Source organism: Bombyx mandarina, chromosome 05 (assembly GCF_030267445.1).
Source record: "Bombyx mandarina strain Sakado chromosome 05, ASM3026744v2".
NCBI classification, from domain to species: Eukaryota; Metazoa; Arthropoda; class Insecta; order Lepidoptera; family Bombycidae; genus Bombyx; species Bombyx mandarina.
This window is the reverse complement of record NC_143212.1, coordinates 11,828,807-11,854,304: the sequence shown is the minus strand read 5'-3', so window position 1 is coordinate 11,854,304 and position 25,498 is coordinate 11,828,807. Positions and strand designations below refer to the sequence as shown.

The window sequence follows — 25,498 nt, the reverse complement described above, 5'->3', positions numbered from 1 at the left end:
AAGAACACATACTTAATATCTGATGCCAATAAAACTAAATTAAATTATAACTCCGACCTTTTGGCTTTATAATTAACGACTAATCGAAACTACTCAAACACCATAATTGACTTTACAAAACATTGGCACAAATATAATTGCGTTAACTTGTCACCTTAAATTATCAATCCTATTCAGTAAATATTGGTATAATTATCTCTTACAACAACAAATTTACAACTTTTACGACATAAATTGGATTTAATAGGTACATACTAAACTTGTTATATTGAAAAATAAGAGGAATTAAAATTGGATTTAATAGGTACATTAATACTTGTTCTATTGAAAAATAAGATGAAATATCGAATACAAAAAAAATATCCAACAACTAATAAATGTCAAATACACTTCTTCAATGAAAAAAAAACATTTACAGGTAGGTACTGCAAATTCGTTGCTATAGTAATATGCCTTAAAAGCTATTTCGTCTAAATAGGTGGTTTGAGAGGTGTGTTGCCGACGTGTAGGTTGTTCAACTGTGGGAGCAAGATGGCCGCCGTAGCTATAGTTGTGACTAGAACAAATACTGCCAGCAGGGCTCGATCTGCTACCACTGCCACCTGTATTTTAATATTTATTAGACAACGTTATTCTTTTTTTGTTGTTGCCAAAGACTTGATATTACAATCTACGTTATGCTGATGTCTATGAAGGATAGTAACTGTTCAACATCTTTTTTTCATTGCTTAGGTGGGTGGACGAGCTCACAATCCACCTGGTGTGACGTGGTTACTGGAGTCCATAGACATCTACAACGTAAATGCGCCACTCACCTTGAAATATAAGTTCTAAGGTCTCAATATAGTTACAACGGCTGCCCCACCCTTAAAACCGAAACGCATCACTGCTTCACTGCAGAAATAGGCAGGGCGGTGGTACCGACCCGTGCGGACTCACAAGAGGTCCTACCACCAGTAATTACGCAAATTATAATTTTGCGGGTTTCATTTTTATTACACGATGTTATTCCTTCACCGTAGAAGTCAATCGTGAACATTTGTTGAGTACGTATTTCATTAGAAAAATAGGTACCCGCCTGGAATTCGAATACTGATGCATCGCTCAACACGAATGCACCGGACGACTTATCCTTTAGGAACCAGTGAAAGATGCTTGTCTGTCGTCGCCTGTAAATAAATGAGAAATACCTGTTTCCATTCTAAATTGGCTCGCTCGAGTCTTTCATTGGCGGCGACTCGTTGTTCATGTCTTGCTGCGGCCTCTCGCAGCGTGCAACCGCAGCAAACGCACCGGGCGCAGGAGGCGACACAGACCGGCTCACTGCTTGTTGTGCTAGCCCCCCCAACGGTGCTAGCTGCCCCAGCTTGTTGATATAATAGCAAAACAATTGTTTTACTCAAACAAATACATCGCGCTGACGATCTCGCTGAAGATGAGCGTAACCTTCCAAGAATCTTTATGTTTGTCGATCAATCGGCTTTTTTAGTTTCGACGCTTTAAGAATTTATTTAGTTCCACACTGATAAGATAACATTTTCACGACCGCATTTTCATTCTCCATTTTATTGTAAACACATTCAGAGAGATCACACCATATTGATCATTATTTTTAATTTTGTTGCTTCGACGGGCGTCCGAGTTTATGGTCCAAACCCACCACCCTCCTTGAGACATGAGTTCTAAGTTCGACTTCAAACTGGAACGAAATACTGCTTCACGGCTGAAATCGGCAGGATCGTGTTACGTACCCGTGCGGACTTACAAGACGTCCTACCACCGGTATATACGGAAATAAAAATTTTGGCGTCCTTGATTTGTATAACACGCTGTTATCCCTACAGCAGCGCAATGTAGACAACTGATATTAATTGTGAGATATAATTGAGATTTTTCATCATTCATGCCGTGTGTTTATCTGGGGTATATCTGTGTGTCTATCTTCATTTGGGGTATTTAAAAGCTTACCTAGATGATTTTGATTGTGGCGCACAAATCTGGGCGAGGCTGGAGTCAGTGGTACTCCATCGCAACGAACTTCTGCCTTCAACCGCGAACCTGTGCGAGGGTTCACTGGCACACTGCTCTGTGCCCTGCTTTCACCCTAAAAAATGAAATAATATACAATTGACCAAAACTGCGACCAAATCCTACGACTTTTTTTTATATTTTTTTATTTTTCGGCAGACGGGCATATGGCCCACCTGATGGTGAGTGGTTACCGTCGCCTATGGACTTCGGCAATGCCAGGGGCAGAGCCAAGCCGCTGCCTACCAAACTGCGACTAATGGTCTTACGACACTGTGATACAGCAATTTATGATACTCGTCGTACCAATATAAAAAAAGTTGAAAAGAACTCTAGCGATACAGGAATAATGTCTTTTTACTGCAGCTAAAAAAATAGAGTAGTTTGAAATTACATATATGTTTTATCAATTTCACAAAAGATTTTTGTTACAATAAAATTGTTAAAAATTATTTTAGTCACCATTTCAGGTTAGTTAAATCGGTAGAGTGAAAATTAATTTAATTAAAAATCCTACTGATAATTGAAGACCAATATTGTTAAATAAATACAAAACGATTTTTTTAACACGAAAGTCAAATGAAAGGAAACGTATTTGTATTCATAAAAAAGATTATTTTTACTCTGGAAGCACTTTCTAACATTTTAGTAATAAATCATTCTCACTGCGAACTCTTATAACATCGTATTTCGTTGTACCACAGAATTATTCCCTAAATGTGTTACGAGTGACATATGTCGCACTGTCACACATATGAAAATCCTTATGAAAACACAAATTTACATGTTGTCTTGATTGACGACCGTACTAAAGTTATGACAACGATAAGATTAGCTTAATTTAATATATTAACTTTATTTTATAATTAATTAAATATAGTAGTTACAATATACATATGTATACATGTGTATATTCCATAAATAAAAAAATATATAATAGTATTATTATATTATATTTATATGAAATATATAAAAATGAATTGCTGTTCGTTAGTCTCGCTAAAACTCGAGAATGGCTGGATCGATTTGGCAAATTTTGGTCTTGAATTATTTGTAGAAGTCCAGAGAAGGTTTAAAAGTTAGATAAATATGAAAATGCTCGGAATTAAATAAAAATAACAATTTTGTTTTTCCTTTGATGTGTCCCCCGTCGGACGGATTCCTTTTGTTTGTTTTAAGTTTATTTTATACAAAATTTTAGGTCTTTTATTTATCTATTGAGGCACTACGAAGTCTGCCGGGTCAGCTAGTATGAAATAAAAGTTTAGTTAATCGCAAATAAACATTTCAATGACGTTATTATTACAATAGTGGCTGGGCGACCTAAGAATGAATTTGCTCTCCGTACTTCACCTCACTTTTGGACTTCAAGAGCCGTTTTTTTTTTTTTTTTTTTTTTTTTTCCTACCTATGCTGATAGCCTTGAGAGGCTATTTCAGCTTCGCCCTAACGTTAGTAGGTGAGCTCGCGGGGCTCAACCGGAGAGTTGCTAACACTGACCCTAGCAAGAGCAGTGCTTCGCAGAATCTACCACCGGATCGGAAACGCGACCCACTGAGAAGATCCGGCGAGAAACTCAGTGGGCTGTGTCTATGGGTTAGTTCACTCGTCGAACCCTTCGTCGCAAGCGACGGGTTCGACGAGGACGGTGACCGGTGCTTGTGGTGCCTAAAAGCACCGTTAATGGATCAGGAGGATCCGTAATGACGTGCTTTGGGCGACGTCGACGGTTTACCATTCGGTCTACTGGGTCGGGTATGTAATTTCCAGCGGCTACGATGAGAGGGTTCTCATGTCGTGCCGCCTTCTCAAAATGGCGCAGCGATGCCGACTGTAGATACTTACTAAGGGAGTCGAGCTCCAGGTCGTCGTGGAGATCCACATTCCTAAGGAACCAAGGCGCTCCGACGGCTATCCTGCAGAATCGTGATTGAATAACCTGAAGGGATTTCAAGTTGGTGCGGGCTGCGTGAGCGAACACTACGCTTGCATACGTCATGACGGGGCGTATACAAGTTTTGTAGAGAGTTACCTTATTACGGAGGGACAGTTTGCTTCGACTACAAAGCATTGGATAGAGTCGTCCTAGAATAAACGCGGCGCGGTCGCGTACCGTTTTTATATGGGGACGGAATGTCATCCCTCTGTCGAGGGTGACGCCTAGATATTTGACCTTCGAGACCCACGGAATGGGCTGGCCAAAGAGAGTGATGGGACTAACGGCTGAGGTGTTTGCGCGCCTACTACGGAGTGGGATGCTCGAAGTGATGTTCGGAGGGCGACCCCTTTTGAAGAGCACCGCTGCGCTTTTCGTGGGGTTGATGTCTATTCGCCACTTCCGGAACCACTGTCCCAGGGTGGCTACTGCGATCTGGAGTCGCCGATGAAGCAGCGACATCTTCCTACACGAGTAGTAGATAGCCGTGTCATCGGCGAAGAGCGCTAGATGGGTCTCCGGAGACCGGGGTATATCATTGATATACAAACTAAATAATAACGGGGAGAGCGCGGAGCCTTGCGGGACTCCGGCGGTCAGTTGACGGGGACGAGAACGAGTTCCCTCTATTCGATATCGAAACGAACGGTTCGACAAGAAGTCTCGTATGATGAGCACGAGTCTGTCTGGCACTCCCATGTTGTACAGTTTATAAATTAAACCGTTGTGCCAGACTTTGTCGAACGCCTTCGCGATGTCGAAGAAGAGGGCGCCGGTCGGGATTTGTTTACGCCTATTTAGTCCTATCAGAATGTGCTCCGTGAGGCGGTGCACTTGTTGTACGCACGAGTGTTTTGAGCGGAATCCGAACTGTTCGTCAATGAGAATTTTGTTCGCGGTAACAAAATCCCAGAGGCGTTTCCTAAGGAGCCGTTCGTAAATTTTTCCTATCGTCGAGAGGAGACTAATCGGACGGTAACTAGAAGTTTCGTTTGTCGGTTTGCCCGGCTTATGTATACCGATAACGTCCGCTTCTTTCCACACCGCGGGAAAGATGCAGTGCGTCATAGCGGCATTTAAAATTGTAGCCAACATTGCTATCAGTTGGACTGGCAAAAATTTTAGCGCGCGGTTGTGGATGCCGTCGGAGCCGGGTGCCTTCCTAGGTTGTAGGTTGTGGATCGCGTCTCTAACTTCGTCAGTGGTAATGGGGGGTAACGCGTCCGAGGGCGGCAGGGAAGCTCTGCGCTCGACCTCCCTGTCGACTAACTCGGTGTGTTCGGGGTCCGCGTGTTGAGTGCTGGTGGTGCACTGCTCTTGCAGTGCATCGGCCAGCAGCTCAGCCTTGTCATCGTCATCGAATGCCGGTGGTTGGCCTGAAGGGCGTACGAGGGGAGGCATAGTAGCGGTAGTTTCGGATTTGAGAGTCCTAGCTAGTCGCCAGTATGCTTGGTGGGAGGGCGCGAGTTGTTCTAAATAACTATGCCAATTATCGTTACGCGCGTCGCTTAAGCGGGAGTGGACTTCGCGTTGTAGACGACGCATCCGAATCCGGTTTGAATGCGTGGGAAGACGATCGTAGGCCCGGATTGCCGCGTTCCTAACTCTTAAGAGATTCCTAAGATCGGGGGACAGTCTGATGCGGTGGAAGCTGTCCTCCACATCGACTTCTTTAGAAGATCTAATAATCGCGGAAGATATGTGATCGGTAATGATGTTTATGGATTCGACGGTGTCCTCGGGGGATAGATTCGAATCCGGGCCGTAAGGGAGGATTGGCGGAGCGGTGTCGGCTAGGCACGTGCCCAGCTTATTCCAATCCACCATGGTCCTCGTAACAGTGACTGGGTTGTGGGGGCGACCGAGCTGCATAACGACAGGTCGGTGGTCTGAGTCGAGCTCTGACATTGCTTCGATGGAACGCAAGCGCAGAGTTACGTTCCTAAGCAATGCCAGGTCTATAGTGCTCGGACGGAGCGCGATGTTATACGGATAACATGTTGGAGTTGGGGGACCGACTATTTCAAAGGTGAGGTCGTCTATAAACGCGTCGAGACGCCTACCGTTAACGTTAGTACGATGGCAGTTCCACCTAGTGTGGTGGCAATTTAAATCGCCTGCCAGGATGACGGAGTCTCCCATGCCGAACAGTGACTCGATGTCACTGCTCAGAAGGGGCTTGTCCGGGGGGAGATAAACGGATGCGATGACGATCGGCTGGTGTCCCGTCAGCGAGATACGGCACACTGACGCCTCGATATGTGAGAGCGAGGGAGTATCGAGAGGGACAACGTGCAGGGCCCGCCTATAGTAAATGGCAGTCCCGCCTTTGGAGGCGGTGAGTCTGTCATTCCTAACCGTGACGTAATTCGCGACTTTCGGGTCGCGACGCGAGGGCTTCAGACAGGTTTCCTGCACTAGTAGAATATCTACAAGATTATCGCGGAGGAATTCGAAAATTTGATCGCGTTGCCGCGCGAGTCCGTTAGCATTGTAGAATGCTAACGTAAGGGAATACGGTTTTTCTCTACCTTTTTGCGCCATTGATTACCGGTAAAGATTTTTATAAAGTGCGGGACACGGACTCGTATACGTCCATGTGATCGAACGCGGCCGCGAGTCTCTGTTCGGGGGTTACCGACCTACGTATCGCGTCTGCGAACGATCGCAGACGGTCGAAGTTAACAGCGGTGACGAAGTCGCGCACGAGCGCGAAGTCGTTGACGGCAGAGGGTTGCGGGGGGCGGAACGCGGGCGCGGGGCGAGGTGCGAGCAGGGGCTGGGGCGCGGGGCGTGTCGCGAGCGGGGGCGGGGGTGCGGTTTGCGTTCCCGCCTTCGTATACGGCAGCGGCTTTTTCCACGCTGAAACCGTGGGAACTGCAGCCGGCACGAAGGCAGGTTTCGGCACTGAGGGTGCCGAAGTCTTTGGGCCGACGGTTCGCGGAGCTGGGAGGGTTGAACGCTTGCGCGGAGCCCTAGGACATCCACGGTAGTTCGCGGGGTGCCCTTGCTTAAGGCATAGGACACAGCTTGGAGGTTCGGTCGCGGTTTCCCTAACACGCGAGCAATCTAGTGTGGCGTGGTCGCCGAGGCACTTTACGCAGCGGGGGCGCGCGTGGCAATTACGAGCCGAGTGGCCGTAAAGCTGACATCGGTAGCACTGCCCGGGAGTGCCACGCTTATGGGGGGCTTCGATCGAGATCCCGGATAGGCCGCAAATTGTCGTGAGACATGCGATCTTCTTTTTGGCCTCCGGGGTGGGTTCTAACGCCACGAGTATCATATTATAGGGCTGTTTGCCCCGCCCGCTGTGCATCCGGTGCACACTAACTAGCGGGAGGGACTGAGCGGTCAGATCCTCCTTAATGTACTCGATATCTAGCTCTTTTGGGACTCCGCGTATTACTACGCGGAGCTCGCGGTCCTCCTGAAGAGCATAGGTGTGGAAACCTATGTTCTCCTTTCGGAGGTATGCTGAGAGGGCCCTATGGTCGCCCGGCGTTGCGACCTTAATCTGAATCCCATGCGCGACGTTACGCGCATGGGTGTAGTTAATTTTATTTGCCTGAAGGGCCTGGGACACGCGATTCCACGCTGTCTTCTCTTGAAGTATCAGCGGGGGCGGGGCAGCTACTTTGGGAGCGGGCGCGGGCTTGGGACGCGGCGGCGGGGTTACGCGGCGAGCGGAGTCCGACTCCGGTGTCACGACTACCTGCGGGCGGGAGGCGGTCGCGGATTTAGTTTGCTTCGTCGTGGAGCTCCGGGACTCCACGGCGCGAGTACGCTTTTTTCCGCGCGTTACGGTTTGGAACCCATCCGAAGTTCCAGGCTGAGGGCTTGACGCGGATTCGAAATCCATCTCCGATTCGGTATCGGAGCCTGAACTCGAAACGATCGAGGTCGCGACGGAAGAAGCGCGCGATGACGTAAACGACGCGGGCGCGGGGGTGGGGGTAGCGTTAGGCGCTACGTGAGCCGCATCGTGGGAACGTGCGCTCGAACTTGACGCGGCGGCGGGGGGCGCGCGGCGTGCCTCCGAGGCACGTTTGAGATACGCGGCGACGGACGCGGGGGGGAGGGATTGCCACGGGCGGCCCTAAACTCTAGGTACTCGGCCCTAATTGACGGGTACCTATCCCGGAGGAACCCGACAATATCACTAGCGTCTTCTTTCTCCATTCTTCGGTCTTCTTGCCCGGGGGGGGCGGCCCCGGGACTTTTGTTGAACTCGCCGAAAGGCGAGGCCCCGGATAGGATTTGTAACCCCCCTGTGCTGCAGGACAGCAAGGAGCAGGGGGGGGGAATGCCTATGCCGTGAAAACGGCAATCGGCGGGGAAAAGGAAAGGAACCCGCTCGGGCTGTATAGTGCTACAGCAGGCAGAATCGCGAGCGGGGGTCTAGTCTTGAAAAAGACTGTTGTTTTTGGGAAGGGTTAGGAAATCGCTAGCCTGTGAGTGCCACAGGAAGCTGAACGTAGCGATTGGTTTTGCCTTGAAAAAGGCAGTTGGTAAGGGTGGGTTCGCGGTTACAAAACTTTAGCGCACAAAAATGGACCTCGATACGCAGATCGCAAGCGACCAACGGATCGGCACGTCCGCACTACTGAATTGTACGCACGATGTATTCACGGTCACTACACTGTCGAGCACAACTGTGAGTTCAGAGACGCAGCTCGCAAGCGGGCCACGGATCGGAAAGCACGTCCGCGCACGACCGAGTCGTGAGCGAGAATGTTTTGCTGCAAGAGCCGTGAAATCTTTTTCAAAACCATTGAAACGGCAGTATGTTTCCACTCGATTGAAACAAGAAAAAACTTCCTTCATCGCACGCTCATCTTCCAATTCCAGATGACCGAGTCAGCGCAAGAAAGAACACATCATCCCATTTTTATTCGGCTCTAACAAAAGCTCCCAAAGGACGCAATTACTTTCATCAAATTACTGAAAGTAAGATTAACGATGTACGTTCACAATCTATACTCGAGAGCAATGAATGCGGGTCACCTAAAGGAAACTATAAATCTTGGAAATTAAGAATGCTAGCTTCATAAAATAAACGGTGTTTAATAGACAATTTAAATACCCCTTAAATAAAAGTAATAAATTTTATATTATAAGTCATTACATTTTATTTATAAAAAATTTTACTGGTTTTTTACTGGTGGTAGGACCTCTTGTGAGTCCGCGCGGGTAGGTACCACCACCCTGCCTATTTCTGCCGTGAATCAGTAATGCGTTTCGGTTCGAAGGGTGGGGCAGCCGTTGTAACTATACTGAGATCTTGGAACTTATATCTCAAGGTGGGTGGCGCATTTACGTTGTAGATGTCCATGGGCTCCAGTAACCACTTTACACCAGGTGGGCAGTGAGCTCGTCCACCCATCTAAGCAATAAAAAAAAAAAAAATTACACAAAAAAAAAAGCTGATCTTGCCTCAAAACAAAATTGGAAACATGACATTTTTGTACAGCGATTTGATTTTCTTGAATTTTAATACTTTTTATTGCCTCCCCGTGCTTCCATTACTGCGTTTACGCGGCTTGGAATGCTGTACACCAAGTTTCTTATACGATTTTGATAAATTTTCTCCCATTCCTCTGTGAGAGCAATTTTGAGCTAACGAAGCGTGATTGGGGGAGGGATTCTTAGTTTCCGAGATTTATAGGTTTTTTTTAAGTGACCCGTATTCATTGTTCTCGAGTGTAGTAATATCACGCGTTAGGTTTAGTCTTGAAGTTTGAGATTAGGATCTCAATTTTAATGTCAAATACGATTTCGATATTAAGAATTATAAAATTTAAAGAGCACCTAAAAATAGGCTTAACAGACGAATGAGAAGTACTTTCAGCATATCATAAGCACATCAATGAGAATGTGAGTTTTTAAATTCAGTATTTTTTTTATTCGGTAAGGTCGTTACAAAAAACCGTCCCTATAATATTCATTATCCAACATCGTAATTTTGAACATCCAGTCAATCTTAGGACTTAAGATTTAACCTTTGAATGTTCGAAAAAGTGTCAACTTAACATTCAAACTCGCACGAAAGAAATATAAATAAGCTCATAAGCCGCAGATTTCTCAAAGTTTAGTACGTAATATTTATCGATTCACGACGAACTTTTAATGGTTACAGCAGATTACCAAATCCAATTCGAAAAGTTGACACATCTTTTTTTTTACTTTGAGAACGTAACTTATGTAAGTTTATTTTATTTAAATTTGTGATTTTCGATTCAACGATTTGATTTACTAAAATTGTTCCGTACATAAAAGTTCATAATATATTTCAGAACAGCAACATAAAAATACGTTCCCAATGAACATTTTGTCGAATCTAGAGCCAAATTACATGAGACGTAAAATCACAAAATTTCGCACTGCACTGGTACGCGATTTTGTGACGTAATAGTTCAGTGAAAAGATTGACATTGCGTGAGACGTTTTTTTTTTTTTTTTTTTTTATTGCCTTTGTAGGCAGACGGGCATACGGCCCACCTGATGGTGAGTGGTTACCGTCGCCCATGGACTTCAGCAATGCCAGGGGCAGAGCCAAGCCGCTGCCTACCGCTAATTGTTGATACCAATGTTTCATGAATAGAAGTCACAATGTTCTCGAACGGAGTTAGTTACCTTTGCGTCAATGTCGAAGTTGATGAACAGAAGGCGCGCGAGTCGATGTAGCACGACGTCACGCACCACCGCCGGCACAGGCTGCCCTCTCACTCCTCTACGAGAAATATCTTACGTTCAAAATATTACTCATAGTACGTAAAGCACTTTTTAATACGCTTTTATTAGCTTTTTTTTTTGTTGTTGCTTAGATGGGTGGACGATCTCACAGCCCACCTGGTGTTAAATAGTTACTGGAGCCCATAAACATCTACAACGTAAATGCGCCACCCACCTTGAGATATAAGTTCTAAAACATCAGTATAGTTACAACGGCTGCCCCATCCTTCAAACCGAAACGCATTACTGCTTCACGGCAGAAATAGGCAGGGTGGTGGTACCTACCCGTGCGGACTCTCAAGAGGTCCTACCCTCAGTAAAGTAGCTTCAGACGTATATGTATGTTAGTATGTAACGGAATCTTTGAACATGATTTTGACCCCCTCCAAAACGTCGGATTAACTCGAAATTTGGTATACTTATTAAGGACCAATAACAGTTCAATAGAAAAAAAAATAAAAAAATTGATATTCAACTAAAAAATGAAAAATAAACAATAGTTTAAAAAAACTATCAAAATACGCTTTTATAGAAAATACAACTAAACATAGAAAATAAATTTGAATTAAAAATAGTGTAAGGAAAAATGATTTCATTGCAAAAGCGTGGGATGCATGGTATCAGTAGTTATAAAAATTTTATGAACAGATATGAGTAGAAGGGTTATTTTGATTTTATCCTGAAAAACACCCCACGCTTTTTTACGATAAAATCATTTTTCCTCACACTATTTTTAATTCAAATTTATTTTCTATTTTTTAGTTATATTTTCTATAAAAGCGTATTTTGTTAGTTTTTTTTAAACTATTATTTATGAAGTCCCGTATTCGTATAGCCTTGTACTATTGTTGATAACAAGTTTTAATTAAGACGATACGGGTGGACAACCACAGCCTCACTGGTGGTAGGACCTCTTGTGAGTCCGCGCGGGTGGGTACCACCACCCTGCCTATTTCTGCCGTGAAGCAGTAATGCGTTTCGATTTGAAGGGTGGGGCAGCCGTTGTAACTATACTTGAGACCCTTAGAACTTAGATCTCAAGGTGGGTGGCGCATTTACGTTGTGTATGAGCTCCAGTAGTCACTTAACGCCAGGTGGGCTGTGAGCCCGTCCATCCAAACAAGTAATAAAAAAAAAGCTTTCTCGAACTACTTAAAACTCCGTAACATAATTAGATAAAAACCTTCTAAATTGTAAATCAGCGTGGTGACTGTGTGGATATATGTTTTTTTTTTCATTTAAATACATACTATAAATGAAAACATTATTAAAGGCTGTTCAGAAATAAACCAGTTAAAGGTATTTAAAATTCACGAAGACAACTCAAAGCGCTACAGTGAACAATGACGTCAATATACAAATCCGCTACGAGAATTGTATACCGAAAATAGCGCTCCACGATATAAACGGAAACTTTAACGATTTCATTTTTCAAATCCTCATATTAGATTTAGTAATACATTACATATGTACTTACGTATGTATTAATCAATCAATAAGCTTATTACTTTTTTTTGTACTGTGTATGTGAATTTTTGTCCCGACTAGGTAGTTTGGTATAGCCGGTCAGTTCCTTGGCATAGGTACATTGGGTCTGGACACACCAATAGCTCCTCAATCGAAGATAGATACGGAACTAGCCCAGCAATATATCTTAGGTCCCGATGCACGAATTGAATTTACTTCTACTTTAAAAACAATATCATCTTCAAATCACTATGTTTCGATTTTTAAAATCATTCAATATTGTTACGCCGGTAAGAGTAATCCATCTATCGCCGAATAGTTGAACGAATATCCATCTATCTAGCAGCATCTAGAACGCTCGAGAAGTATGACGTCATCTATTGTCAGATAGCGGAAGCACAATACTAGACTTTTGTGAAATATTCTCGACGATTCTAGGGATTTCGTCCCGACTATAAAAGCGTTGCAGAGATGGCACGCAGTCAGAGAGTCAGATACTCGTCGAACTCGACAAAGAGGTCGACGTGCAACCTAACCCATGCATCAGCCCGCTGAGTTTCTCGCCGGATCGTCTCAGCGGGTCGCGATTCCGATCCGGTAGTAGATTCATTCGCGAAACAATTGCTCTTGAGTTGTTAGGTCTCCTTCGGAGGCGCTCGGGCAGTTGTTAGCAAATCCCACCCCTCTTGGCTGAGCCTTTGCTCGCCCACCTGTCCTGGTGAAACTGGAAAGGCCTTCGGGCCACCAGTAAACTTTCAATCATAAAAAAAAAAAAAAACGCAGTCAGATAGTATTCGGAACTACTCGAAGCGAAACAGCGAACGAATCACCTGAAGCGAATTGAGAATTTTAAGGTGCTTGTGAAGTGTTCTAAGTGTTGAATACAGTGTTTACTTGTAATTCGGTAGAATTTTATTTATTCCGAACCCCAGCGCGTAACAATATATTTATTAGATATGGCTGTGATTATTACCTATCTGCTGAAATGTTTGTCTTACATTTTCTAGACTGAGTAGTTTCCTTAAACCAACGTGTTTTATCACCATTTTTGTCTTGCATCGTAAAACATCATATCGAATAACAACCATAATTTTAACCAAGGTTTTAAGTATAATTCTCTTAACCAGATCTGTAGCAATATAACAAAAGGAAAATTGAGGAAATTGACTGTTTCAACCCTTGTTTGTTAACTTGTAGCCAGTAATTAATTCTATTCAGTATAAATGAAGGACGAAATTGATATTAGCGAAATATAAATTTCGAGATGAATTTCAATCGGAGCATGCCTTTATTAAAATGAAAACATGATAATGTAATTATTAAAAAATTTCAGCGTTTTCATACATTTCAAGTGGTTTTGTTATTTATTTATTTTCGGCAGACGGACTCATTTAATTTAAGTGATTATTCCCGGAGTTCGTAGATATGACAACCTGGACACCTCATATTTATTCGAAGTTTTGTATAATATTGTATTTCAATTGTCTCATTCGTCAAACCAAAACGTAGTTGGGGCGATAGCTTAGAATAATGGCACCTTGTATTTGGTTTACCAGCTCTACCACCAGTATTCTAAAAGTCATTCTATGCCCCCCTGTAGATATCTAAGGGATCTTAAATTTTCACAAATCAGTTTAAGCTAATCCTCACCGACCTCTAAAATAAAATACCGGGTCGTACCAATTGCGAGATTTTAAAAACATGCAAACCACGCTCTTGACACGAATAAAATCATATGTCACGAGAGACAAAAATGAATTGGTGAATTTGAATTAACTAGTGGTCGCCCGGTAGTCGAAATTCGATTATAATTAATTAAATACTTCTATAATCACAGATTTCGCCAAGACTACACTATAGACAATTAATATTAAAGATAAACAATAATAACCTATTCTCAATTTTACCACAGACTATTTACAATAGCAAAAGTTTGACAAAAGAGCATATGGCCGTTTTCCAATTACAGCACAAGAGCGCATTATGCGGCATAATACTCAACTTAGCTTCAGCATAATTCGGCATTGTGCGTCACTAAGTCCCATTATGCTCTGTAATTAACCATTGCTTAATGGTAGTTTTCCAATTACAGAGCATAATGCGACTCAGTAACGCACAATGCCGAATTATGCTGAAGCTTAGTTGAGCATCATGCCGCATAATGCGCTCTTGTGCTGTAATTGGAAAACGGCATATATGTGCGAGTGTGTCAAATACATGGTGGTGTGTATAATTTTTTTTTATGGTTTAATGTATTAGTAATGCATAATTTTTCAAAAATATTAGTATTCTGCACTCCTCCTCTATATTCTCTATAAGTGTGGGAATTTTTATACCCCTCCGTCCGCGCAATTTTCGTAAAAAGGGATACAAAGTTTTAGCTTCGCGTATTAATATATAGATAAAAATAATTACTTTATTATTGTACACTGTCCGGAAGAGGGTAGAAAGTTTTTGAGCATTTGTCTAATTCCGTGGCACGCTATATAGCCCAAATCTTTGACGGATACTGACATATTATGTGTCAGTCGTTTCATCATAGTTAGAGTGACGAAGGATAATCATTCAATAAGGTGTCCACGAAAAAAATATAACAATATTTCTTTTGTGCGCGAATCAAAACGTTAAGCGTGGTAAAAGAAAGAAATAAAACATATTTGTGTGTAGTTTAACTGGTGCTATTTAAAAACCACCGATTGAATGATTGATATGTCCTCATATGCGAAACCTTTGGCAACTTAGCTTTTTTTTCGCTTTTTGACTATTATTTTTAAATGCAGTCGAGTTTTGTATTTCATTTGAAACAAATGAAGACGCCTTATGCTGCTTTTCATATTATTAAAATAAAAATCACTTTGTCGAATTAAAAATATTTATATCGTTTGGTTCAAATATCGATATACGAATTACGTATTAGCGGCCTGAATAATTAATGAGTCATAAATATTCGTGACGTAGAAATTGGACACAGCAATTAACGTTAATTTAATGTTTCCAATCAGCAGAAATCTGAATTTTATAATGTTGCAGTAGGATATGCGAATAGTTTGTTCGAATTTAACATTTGTTATATACCTTTTTATATAATTTGAAAAACCGAATCAACAGTCGTTTTGGAGAATAATGTGCACAAATGAAAAATAATCTTTACGACTTATTAGTATTAGATTCGTTTCTGGAAATGAACAGAAAATAAGATTTTCCTATATATTATTAGGACGATTTATTTCAGGTAGTTGAATTTACTAAAAGTAGTAAGCGACACCTACCGATCCCTATGAAAACAAACGCCCAATCGAGTACTAGGTCATCCGTCCTGGTTAAGCGGCAAAGCCTCCGGGCCAACCGCAATCTTTTCATCCAAAAAAAGAAGTACTCAGGTCATTCTTTGCTCAGTCAGACGGTAAGGCTGTCAAAGCCTACATTCCTCTGCTTCTTTCCACGCCAATTTTATTATTTTCCGTTTTGCCGTTATTCTTGTTTTGAATATCAACTACTATTTGTCTGACCGCAAATTTACTAGAAATCACTAAATTATTGTTGAAATCAAGCTATTTTAGTGTATATTATTATTCGCGAATCGTATACATAATCAAATATACTAGAGGTCCCGCAAATTCGACTATAATTAATTGGAATTGTAAGTTTGTACACTATTATGATTGTATTTTATACTTCTATAATCACAAATTTCGCCAAGACTACAGTATAAAAAATATTAACAAAGACAAACAATATATAATCTCAATTTGACAACAGACGTCAAGAACAAAAGTTTGACAATAAATAGTATGCATGCGTGTGTGCGTCAAATACATGGTATGTAGTGTGTGTAATGTTTTCTTTATTGATTTAATGTATCTTTTATGCATTATTTAAAACAAATATTAGCATTGTGCACTTCTTCTCTATATTCTCTATAAGTGTGGAAAATTTCATATTCCTCCGTCCGCGCAATTTTTGTAAAAAGGGATACAAAGTTTTTGCTTCACGTATTAATATATTAGATTTAATCACTAACAACTCTGATCACGAAAGCCGAACGTCGTCAACTCACTACATAGTATAAAACAAAGTCGCTTTCTCTGTCCCTATATCTGTCTGCCCCTATGTATGCTTAAATCTTTAAAACTACGCAACGGATTTTGATGCGGTTTTTTTAATAGATAGAGTGATTGAAGAGGAAGGTTTATATGTATAATAACATCCATTAAACAGTGGAGAAATCAATAATAAATTACAGTTTCCGAAGCGAAGCGAGGGCGGGTCGCTAGTAGACAATAAAAGAAAACCATACAGTTTTTATTATATTTTGAAGTAATCGTAGGTTGCATCGTTTTTTTGTAGTTATTTTCAAATTTCTATTCGGTAAAATTTTATGATTTTCCCTGTATGCGAAACACAACTAAAATTGAACTAACGCGGGAAATTCTTTGCCTCGAGAAATTACGAGTGGCGACTGCTTAATGTGTTCGCGCTTAATTTTGGGGTTCCATGAAAACATACACAGAACGACAAATTGTTATTTTGATAACAAAGCGCTATTTTTGGGATACTCTATGCTAGCAGCTAACTAATAATTGCCTTCATACAAGATCCTTGATCTATAGATAAACACCACAATGAAATACTGGCCTGTAAGATATGTTGAGGGTGACCACGGATAGTGAAGCTGAAAATGAAACTAGGCACGTGCTGACTCCGTAGTACAAACCTGCAACATAAATTTATGTTTTTCTTTTGTTTGGTAAATTGCAAATTCAAGAGTGTGACAGCCATAAATAAAATTAATTGCATTAAAATGTAAAAGTAACACATCCTTAAGCTAATAACAAGATTCTACAGCTAGACTGACTAAAAAAAGTGTTGAAATAAAAAAGTTCTACCACAGCGTTTTAATTTTAAAGAGATTGTAATTTTTAACAAATCGCTTAGACCCTACAGCACTCTCCTACTGGTTCGCGAGAAACATTGTAGCTTTAAATATTTAAATCGAAATAAATTTACTAAACATTTTCTATTACATCTCGGCGTTATATTTTGTATTTTTCTAATTGCAAAATAATAACATAATCTTACTTATAAGCGGAGTCTTTTCAGTTGGCGGTAATGTATCTCTAATTGTCATCAGGAAGACGGTCATGGATAATAATGCGCTTATCCCCAATGTCACTTTTTCTCCGGATTCCGACGGCACGTAGAAAACAAGGAGTGCTTCAAAATTAATGAGCTTTTAATTGCTTTGATCATACTTACAATTCACACATAGGTACTAGCTCGTAATTATTATAGAGAGTATTATTACTCCAAAGCTTGATGTTTCTATGGGCATTACCCGATAATATAATTTAATAAGGGAACGCCGTTGAGCAAGGTGATAGTAATAAGTATTAGACGTATTTTTTTTTTTTATTGCTTAGATGCGTGGACGAGCTCACAGCCCCCTGATGTTAAGTGGTTACTGGAGCCCATAGACACCTACAACGTAAATGCGCCACCCACCTTGAGACATAAGTTCTAAGGTCTCAGGTATAGTTACAACGGCTGCCCCACCCTTCAAACCGAAACGCATTACTGCTTCACGGCCGAAATAGGCGGGGCGGTGGTACCTACCCGTGCGAACTAACAAGAGGTCCTACCACCAGTAAAAAAAAAAAAAAAAACTACTTTACGTATAAACCTTTTTTTTAATTATCATAAAACTATTTCCGACCTGTGACGTTAACTATCGACACTTCGGAAATGATATAAATGCATACACAAATAAAAAATTAAATGAAAAAAAATATATACAAATAAAAAAGCGAGTTTTAACTTTAAAAGTAGTTTTAAATATTACCTACAAAGTGAGCTAACAAATTGTTAAAAAAAACCATTAGAGTTAACCATTTCGTATAAATGGCACTTAAATTTTCGAAAACATTGGTAATGTACACAAAAGCTGTCAGCTGCTTAAACTAAACTCGATAACGGTGGATCGCTTGTTTCCACCGAGCCCTTGAAAGGTTAGGCCTTTAAACGCTAACAGGGTCTCGTTAAATTTCGAAAGAAAGATTGTTTAACTTGTAATTTTATCGAGATGAAAATTTACGAAAATCACGTTCCTTTCTTGTCTATTGTTTGTATAGCCGTTATTAAAAGCGGTTCCCCGAATTAGACGTGAGAATTCAATGGTAAAGGACGGTTGATGGCTTGGAACCAGACGATTTTTTGTTTTTCAAAACACCTTTTTAATTCTCATTCGGTTTTCATGTAAAGGCCCTTATCTCTTCCCCGAAGTTTGATAGTTGATTTTGATTAATATCAGCTACTGAATAATCATTTTCTTTAATATAATCTCCAAAACGTACATATTCATAAAAAAATCCAATTCAAAGCCGGTCTCATAAAAAAACACAAAGACAACTTGATGTCTCTTCAGATTAAGAAATTCCTCACATATTCCAACGCACATATTGTGAGCAAAGTATATTTACTTAATACTGTCATTGTACTTGAACAAATGGATAAAGATTTCTTCTTTTTGTTCACACCCGAAACTGAATAGTAACTAGATCATCTCTTTTCTGGATTATTGTCACCAAAGGAGGATGTAATCATAGGAACCATTCCATAGAATTAAATGGATATTGTAAAATAAATAATACCAGGATATCCTAAGGAATATTACATTTTTGTTATGTAAGCCATAGGCAATAGATTAGAGTACAGTAAAATGAGTTTGATTGTACATAACAGTAAAAAAAAACAACTTTAAATACAAAAATAGACTCGTAGAGACCGAGTCTTTGTCGACTGGTACAGAAGGCCTTAAGCATTAAGTGCACCACTGTAATTTTGTGCATAAAGTTACATAAATAAATATAAAGTACAATAGTACGGATCTTAGCGCTAAGAGTAATCATTTTTCAAAGAACCATCAGATCGACAAGCTTCATTTAAGGACAGGTATGAAATAACGTAATAAGTGTTTGAAAAAAAAGTTGATTACTTACCAATTCCGTTGATGAGTAAACATGGGAGAATAAGGTTGAACACGTAGAACATCGGTCTCCTACGTAACTTAATTACATACGTTATATCAGGGTAGGGTTCAACGCAGCAAGAGTAGTACTGATCATGTCTGATAGCCTCGAAACTGACCAAATCAAATTCACCGTTGGTTTGATAGTTGGTAGTATCACCCTCGTCGAATTGCTTTTTTAAATCCAACTAGGAATGAAAAAAAAAACACTGTTGTTATTCTGGGTTACCCCATTCGAAAACCATGTGATAAAACATTATATCAGGGTAGGGTTCAACGCAGCAAGAGTAGTACTGATCATGTCTGATAGCCTCGAAGCTCACCAAATCAAATTCACCGTTGGTTTGATAGTTGGTAGTATCACCTTCGTCGAATTGCTTTTTTAAATCCAACTAGGAATGAAAAAAAAAACACTGTTGTTATTCTGAGTGACCACCAATTTGCATAAAATGAAGTTTATTTAAATTTCCTTGTTCAGGATCAGCTTTATAGAGCTGTATAAATTTCTAGATTCGACACAAAAACAAAAGTCTTTATAACAATTAATTAAAATATCAGCATCTTTAAAATTATGTTTGTGCACATACTCGTAGTTGTGTTGTACAACGTTGCGCAGAAGAAATCAAACAGGGCTTAGTCCACAAGAGTAGGTAGGTACCGCCACCATGTCTGTTTCTGCCGCGCAGTCATGCAGTCCGGGTTGAATGACCAGGCAGAGACAGTTATACAGACGTTATACAATGCAATTGAGTATTCGACCTCATGTCGACATCTCGGGGTGGGTTGAGTTTACGTTGTGATGTCTATAAGCTTTGCTAAGCGCTTTACACCAGGTGGGTCATGAACTCGTTCATCCACCTAACCAATAAAATAAAAATCAAAATGTGAAAACTTAAACGAATTCGTAGCTTTGCTTAGTGCCTTAGAGAAAACTCATACAGTTTCTAGCTGTTTATAGCATTAATTAAATTTGCACAACAAAAAAAAACATTTCTCAAAAAAAAATACACATTTCCAAGAGCATCTGTGAGGCCTTTGAGGAAAAACATGTAACGGACGCGCTGCAAAGGGGTTTTTAACGTGACATTTAAATATGTGCATTTAAAACGGAAAAACGAAACGCACAAGTAAGCTTTAACTCTCTTAAAGCTTTTTGTTCACACAAGCGTCTATCCTCCGCCTGCACCTAGCTTTACCTTAATAACAAAATTAAATGATAGTCATTAAAGCAACTTTACATTATAAGAGAAATGGGCTGTTTTCGCGAAATCGCCACTTTAGCCCTGGGCGAAGATATAAATAACAACATCGAATTAAAATTTTATGCTAAATTGGATACTGCTTCGATTAAACTACTTTTACGTTTGAACATAAAAAAAATACATTTATTTTTTAAGCATTTTTATACCTGTACAATATTATTTTCTCATTTGTAAACAAATTGCTCAAAATGTCATATTTGAGTTTTACTTGCTACTAGAGACCCACCCTCGCTTCGCTTCGGAACATTAAATTTTATTATTGATAGCTGAGTCCCGCGATGTTACCTGCGATTATTGTCAATTATCGGCGAAGCTAGTTTTAAAAACGTAGCCTAAGTTACTCCTTATAATATCATCAGCTACCTATCAGTGAAAGTCCCTTCAAAATCGGTCTAGCCGTTCCAGAGATTAGCCGGAACAAACAGACAGACAGACAAAAATTGTAAAAAATGTTATTTTGGTGTATGTACCGTATATAACTATATAGGTATATTCATATGCATGTACTAGGCTGCACTAAAAGTATCGGGAATGGAATATTTCCACTGTTCCTGACATATTAAAATCTTTTTAATTGAAAACTCCTTGGTTTCAAAATCGAATACCATTTATTTATTTAAAAAAAGATTCTCGGTCTTGTCACGAGGTTTTGTCAAACTTGTTTAGTCGTTGAGAAAATGGAATTGACTCGAGAAAATTCAAGAGCGATGATTTATTATGACTTTCGAAGTGGTTTAACACAAAAACAGTGTGTTGACCGGATGATTTCTGCATTTGGTGATGAAGCCCCATCCAATACCACAATTTATCGCTGGTTTGCTGAGTTTCAACGTGGACGTGTCAAGCTGAGTGATGATCCCCGTCAAGGTCGTCCAAAAACTGCAGTCACCCAAGAAAACGTTGATGCTGTGCGTAAGCTGATTGAGGAAGATCGACATGTGACATACCGCGAAATTCAGGAAACTTTAGACATTGACATGAGTCAAATACATATAATCTTGCATGAACAATTAGGTGTAAAAAAGTTGTTTTCCCGATGGATACCGCATTCGCTCTATGAAGAGCAAAAAGCGGCTCGCGTTACTTGGTGCGTCAGAACTCTCGAAAGATTCCACGCAGGATCCTCAAATGCTGTATACAACATTGTATCAGGTGACGAATCCTGGATATACGCGTACGAACCCGAAACAAAAAACCAGTCACGAGTTTGGGTGTTCGAAAATGAGTTAAAGCCAATAAAAATTGTTCGTTCACGGAGTGTTGCAAAAAAAATGGTGGCCACGTTTGTCTCCAAAACCGGCCATGTTACGACTATTCCTCTTGAGGGACAAAGAACGGTTAATGCAGAATGGTATGCTAGCATTTGTTTGCCACAGGTCGTTTCTGAACTCCGTAAAGAGAACTGCAACCGCCGCATCATCCTCCATCACGACAATGCGAGTTCTCACACCGCGCACAGAACAAAAGAATTTTTAGAGCAAGAAAACATAGAATTATTAGACCATCCGCCGTACAGCCCCGACCTAAGCCCAATGATTTCTATACTTTCCCTAAAATAAAGAATAAATTGCGTGGACAGAGATTTTCATCACCTGAAGAAGCTGTGGACGCCTACAAAACGGCCATTTTGGAGACCCCAACTTCCGAATGGAATGGTTGCTTCAATGATTGGTTCCATCGTATGGAAAAATGTGTCAAATTTCGCGGAGAATACTTCGAAAAGCAATAAATACATTTTTAAATAGTAATGTTGTGTCACTTCGTTAATTCCCGAAATTTTCAGTGCCGCCCTCGTAGTAAAAAGAGGCTATTTCCATATTACAAACAGACATTCCAATTTTATTTATATTTATAGATGAAACAGGTCACTGACCTCGTCAAGAACTTGAGTATATTATATAGCATGTGAAAATCATTAAATATATATGTGACCGTGGATCTCAAGTACATTTGAATCATGTTGTCGGTGGCCTTGAAACATTATTATATACTTATAATGATTTCAGCTGTAAGCCAGCCCTATTTAAACACACATGTTTGTCGTTTTTTATTCGTGTTCCATTAGTAATACAGTGTCATAGATGGCTATATGTGTGTAGTTTTAGCAAATAGTTATTATTGATATTTAGTTGGAATACAATAGGGGAAAAAATGGAAGAAAAAAGAAAGAGAAAACTATCGAAGTTGGCCGATGACGAAACCCACGCATCGTCAACATCAACCCCAATAATATGTCTATGTTGTTGTCGTCGTGGCCTAAAGGATAAGACGTCCGGTGAATTCGTATCTACGATGCACCGGTGTTCGAATCCCGCAAGCGGGTACAAATTTTTGTAATGAAATACGTACTTCACTGTTGTTCACGATTGACTTCCACGGTGAAGGAATAACATCGTGTAATAAAAATCAAACTCGCAAAATTATAATTTACGTAATTACTGGTGGTAGGTAGGACCTTTTGTGAGTCCGCACGGGTAGGTACTACCACCCCGCCTATTTCTGCTGTGAAGCAGTAGTCCTTAGAAACTATATCTCAAAGTGGGTGGCACATTTACGTTGTAGATATTTATGGGCTCCAGTAACCATTTAACACCAGGTGCGCTGTGAGCTCGTCCATCCAAGCAATAAAAAAAATGTATAACTATATATTTATCTTAGCTCATTCACCAACCCACTGGGTATAGAGATTCTGTCCGGGCAGAGAGGTTTTCTCCGAGGCCCATTCCGTGCAACGCCTGTAGAATCCAAAACAAACCCTTTATTTTTACTAAATAGTTGCACTTCGTGTTCTTAATATCTCATGAAACTCGATGTAAAACGTGGCCGGATTTCACAAGTAATTTATTTAATACTAGCTGACTCGGCAGACTTCGTAGTGCCTCAATCGATAAATAAAAGACACATCAAGGGGACACATCAAAGGAAAAACAAAATTGTTATTTTTATTTGATTCCGAGCATTTTCATATTTATCTACCTTTTAAACCTTCTCTGGACTTCTACAAATAATTCAAGACCAAAATTAGCCAAATCGGTCCAGTCGTTCTCGAGTTTTAGCGAGACTAACGAACAGCAATTCATTTTTATATATAGAGATTGTTGATGATAATGGTGTTCCCGCAAATAACAGAACTAATAACCTTTACAACCTCGTTTCGAGAGCATGAAATTAAATTACATGGAAACGTATTTGTACAATGTAGTTTGAGTGGAACATAACTAATTTGCGATATGCAAAAAACTCTTCATTCAACAGAGGTATCATTACCGGTAATGGCCCAAATGATGGCAAGAAAAATATTATTGTTTTGAAGAAATACTTTACTTTTACCACATTGCGTTCAAAACAATTGAGAAAACCTTTTGCAATTAAATGTGCTAAATTACCCAGTCTATACATATGTAATATTACGATATACAGCACTGGTAATAGGTGATACTAAGGCTGTATTGAGACTAAGAAATAAGCAGTCATTTATTCTACAAGAAATATACTCAGCCCTCAGTTATTTCAGCTTCATAATTCTTTGAGCCATATCGTTTACCTAACTAGGTTCTTGGAATCTCTATTATTGATTCAGTTTTGTATTGATGACGTGATGGCTTATAAAGGTTTAAAACGCCCACAAGATATGGGAGAAGAGTAAGCTCTGAGTTTCCCTGCCCGATCGAATTCAGACACACACAAAAACATGTCGTCGTGCACGCTTGTAAGGGTAAGGGCTACACGATGAAATAGTAAAAACTTTCACTTGAATGCCACGAGTTATTTCCTTGTAGAAAACTTACAACAAAACCATTCATTTGTTAACCAGACTGAACTGACCATTAGGTAAATAAAATCTCGTCACAGCGAGCCACAAACATTATGTAACTACAACTATAACTATATTTTTTTGTCTAGGAATGTTTTACATTACGGTCTCTTTTCATATTCAAATTCAGGAATGTCTTAACCTAAAATTTCAGCTAAGTACGACATATTTTCGCAATAAATCAGTAACATAATGTGAGTCGACTATTATCAAAGCCGGCAATGTGACTTTTGGACAATTATTGGTAAATCAGAAAAACGAATTATTGACTTTGTATTCCATTGGCAGTCACAAAACTCTTCTGAACGACATCTTAGATAAATAACAGGTTAAGTATTAACCTTTATTTAATGCAGGTTTTGAACCGTATTCTTTGAAGGAGACGATTATATTCAAATCAATCTGTATCGCCATATCAATAACATTTTTTTGTCCAAATACACAGATTGCCACCTTTGATAATAGACGACTCATGTATAAGTCATAATTCTCAAATTTATTGACTCAGAATTGATTACTACTAACCGACAGTGCCTCTCTTTGTAACCATTATCTTTCTTCCTCCCTCCTCCCTCATCGTTTTCTTGGTGAAACAATTAGAACGATTTAATACATTTACTTAAATTTCATTATTGAGATAATTAATCGCTTGAATTGATCAGTTTCACTTAACTAAAAATATTAATGAAACAGAATACCGTCGAGTAAATTATCCTTATTATTATTTCCTTAAATTACATTTTCTATTGTGTCTTGATCTCTAATTAAGTGTGTTAATTTGTAATCCTGGCTTTGTTTTAAAATTTTCCCGACCATTCGGAATAAAGTATTTATGAATTATGTTTTATTTATTTTCTTGGCGTAAATATAAATGTTTTAAATTGACATGATATTCAATATTTGGGATTAGATAACACCAGATCAGACAGACGTAGCAATAACGTATTTTATTAAGCAGGGTAGAGAAACAAGGCCATCTTTATCTTCTATGATCTTAGACTTATGCCTTAGCCTGCGGACAGCATTCGTGCCTGAATGAAATAAGATTGATGACTGAGAGACTTATTGCCATTTCTGCATCTTTGTCACATACAGATTGAAAACAAAGGCAAAACCGGTTCACGACATAATTAAAAACTGTACAAATATTAAGGAAACAAGTGGGTAGTAGCAACGCAAAATTAGTACCGACTTTTCATTAAAAACGAGCGAGCTTCGTTGCGTCCTATATTATT

General features: G+C 39.9%; 1 protein-coding gene across 1 annotated transcript in view; it reads right to left on the bottom strand.

Annotated features, from left to right (window-relative positions):
• Nucleotides 1-281: 281 nt before the first annotated feature.
• nAChRa5 (nicotinic acetylcholine receptor subunit alpha 5) overlaps nt 282-25,498 on the bottom strand; it is a 58,286-nt gene continuing 33,069 nt past the window's right edge. Inside the window, exons 5-11 of the mRNA XM_028185594.2 lie at nt 19,159-19,375; nt 17,243-17,377; nt 16,799-16,877; nt 10,598-10,694; nt 1,969-2,104; nt 1,191-1,366; nt 282-602 (exon numbers count right to left, since the gene is read on the bottom strand). Coding sequence (XP_028041395.2) covers nt 471-602; nt 1,191-1,366; nt 1,969-2,104; nt 10,598-10,694; nt 16,799-16,877; nt 17,243-17,377; nt 19,159-19,375 — 972 coding nt within the window. The 3' untranslated portion in view covers nt 282-470. The remainder of the gene's footprint in view (nt 603-1,190; nt 1,367-1,968; nt 2,105-10,597; nt 10,695-16,798; nt 16,878-17,242; nt 17,378-19,158; nt 19,376-25,498) is intronic.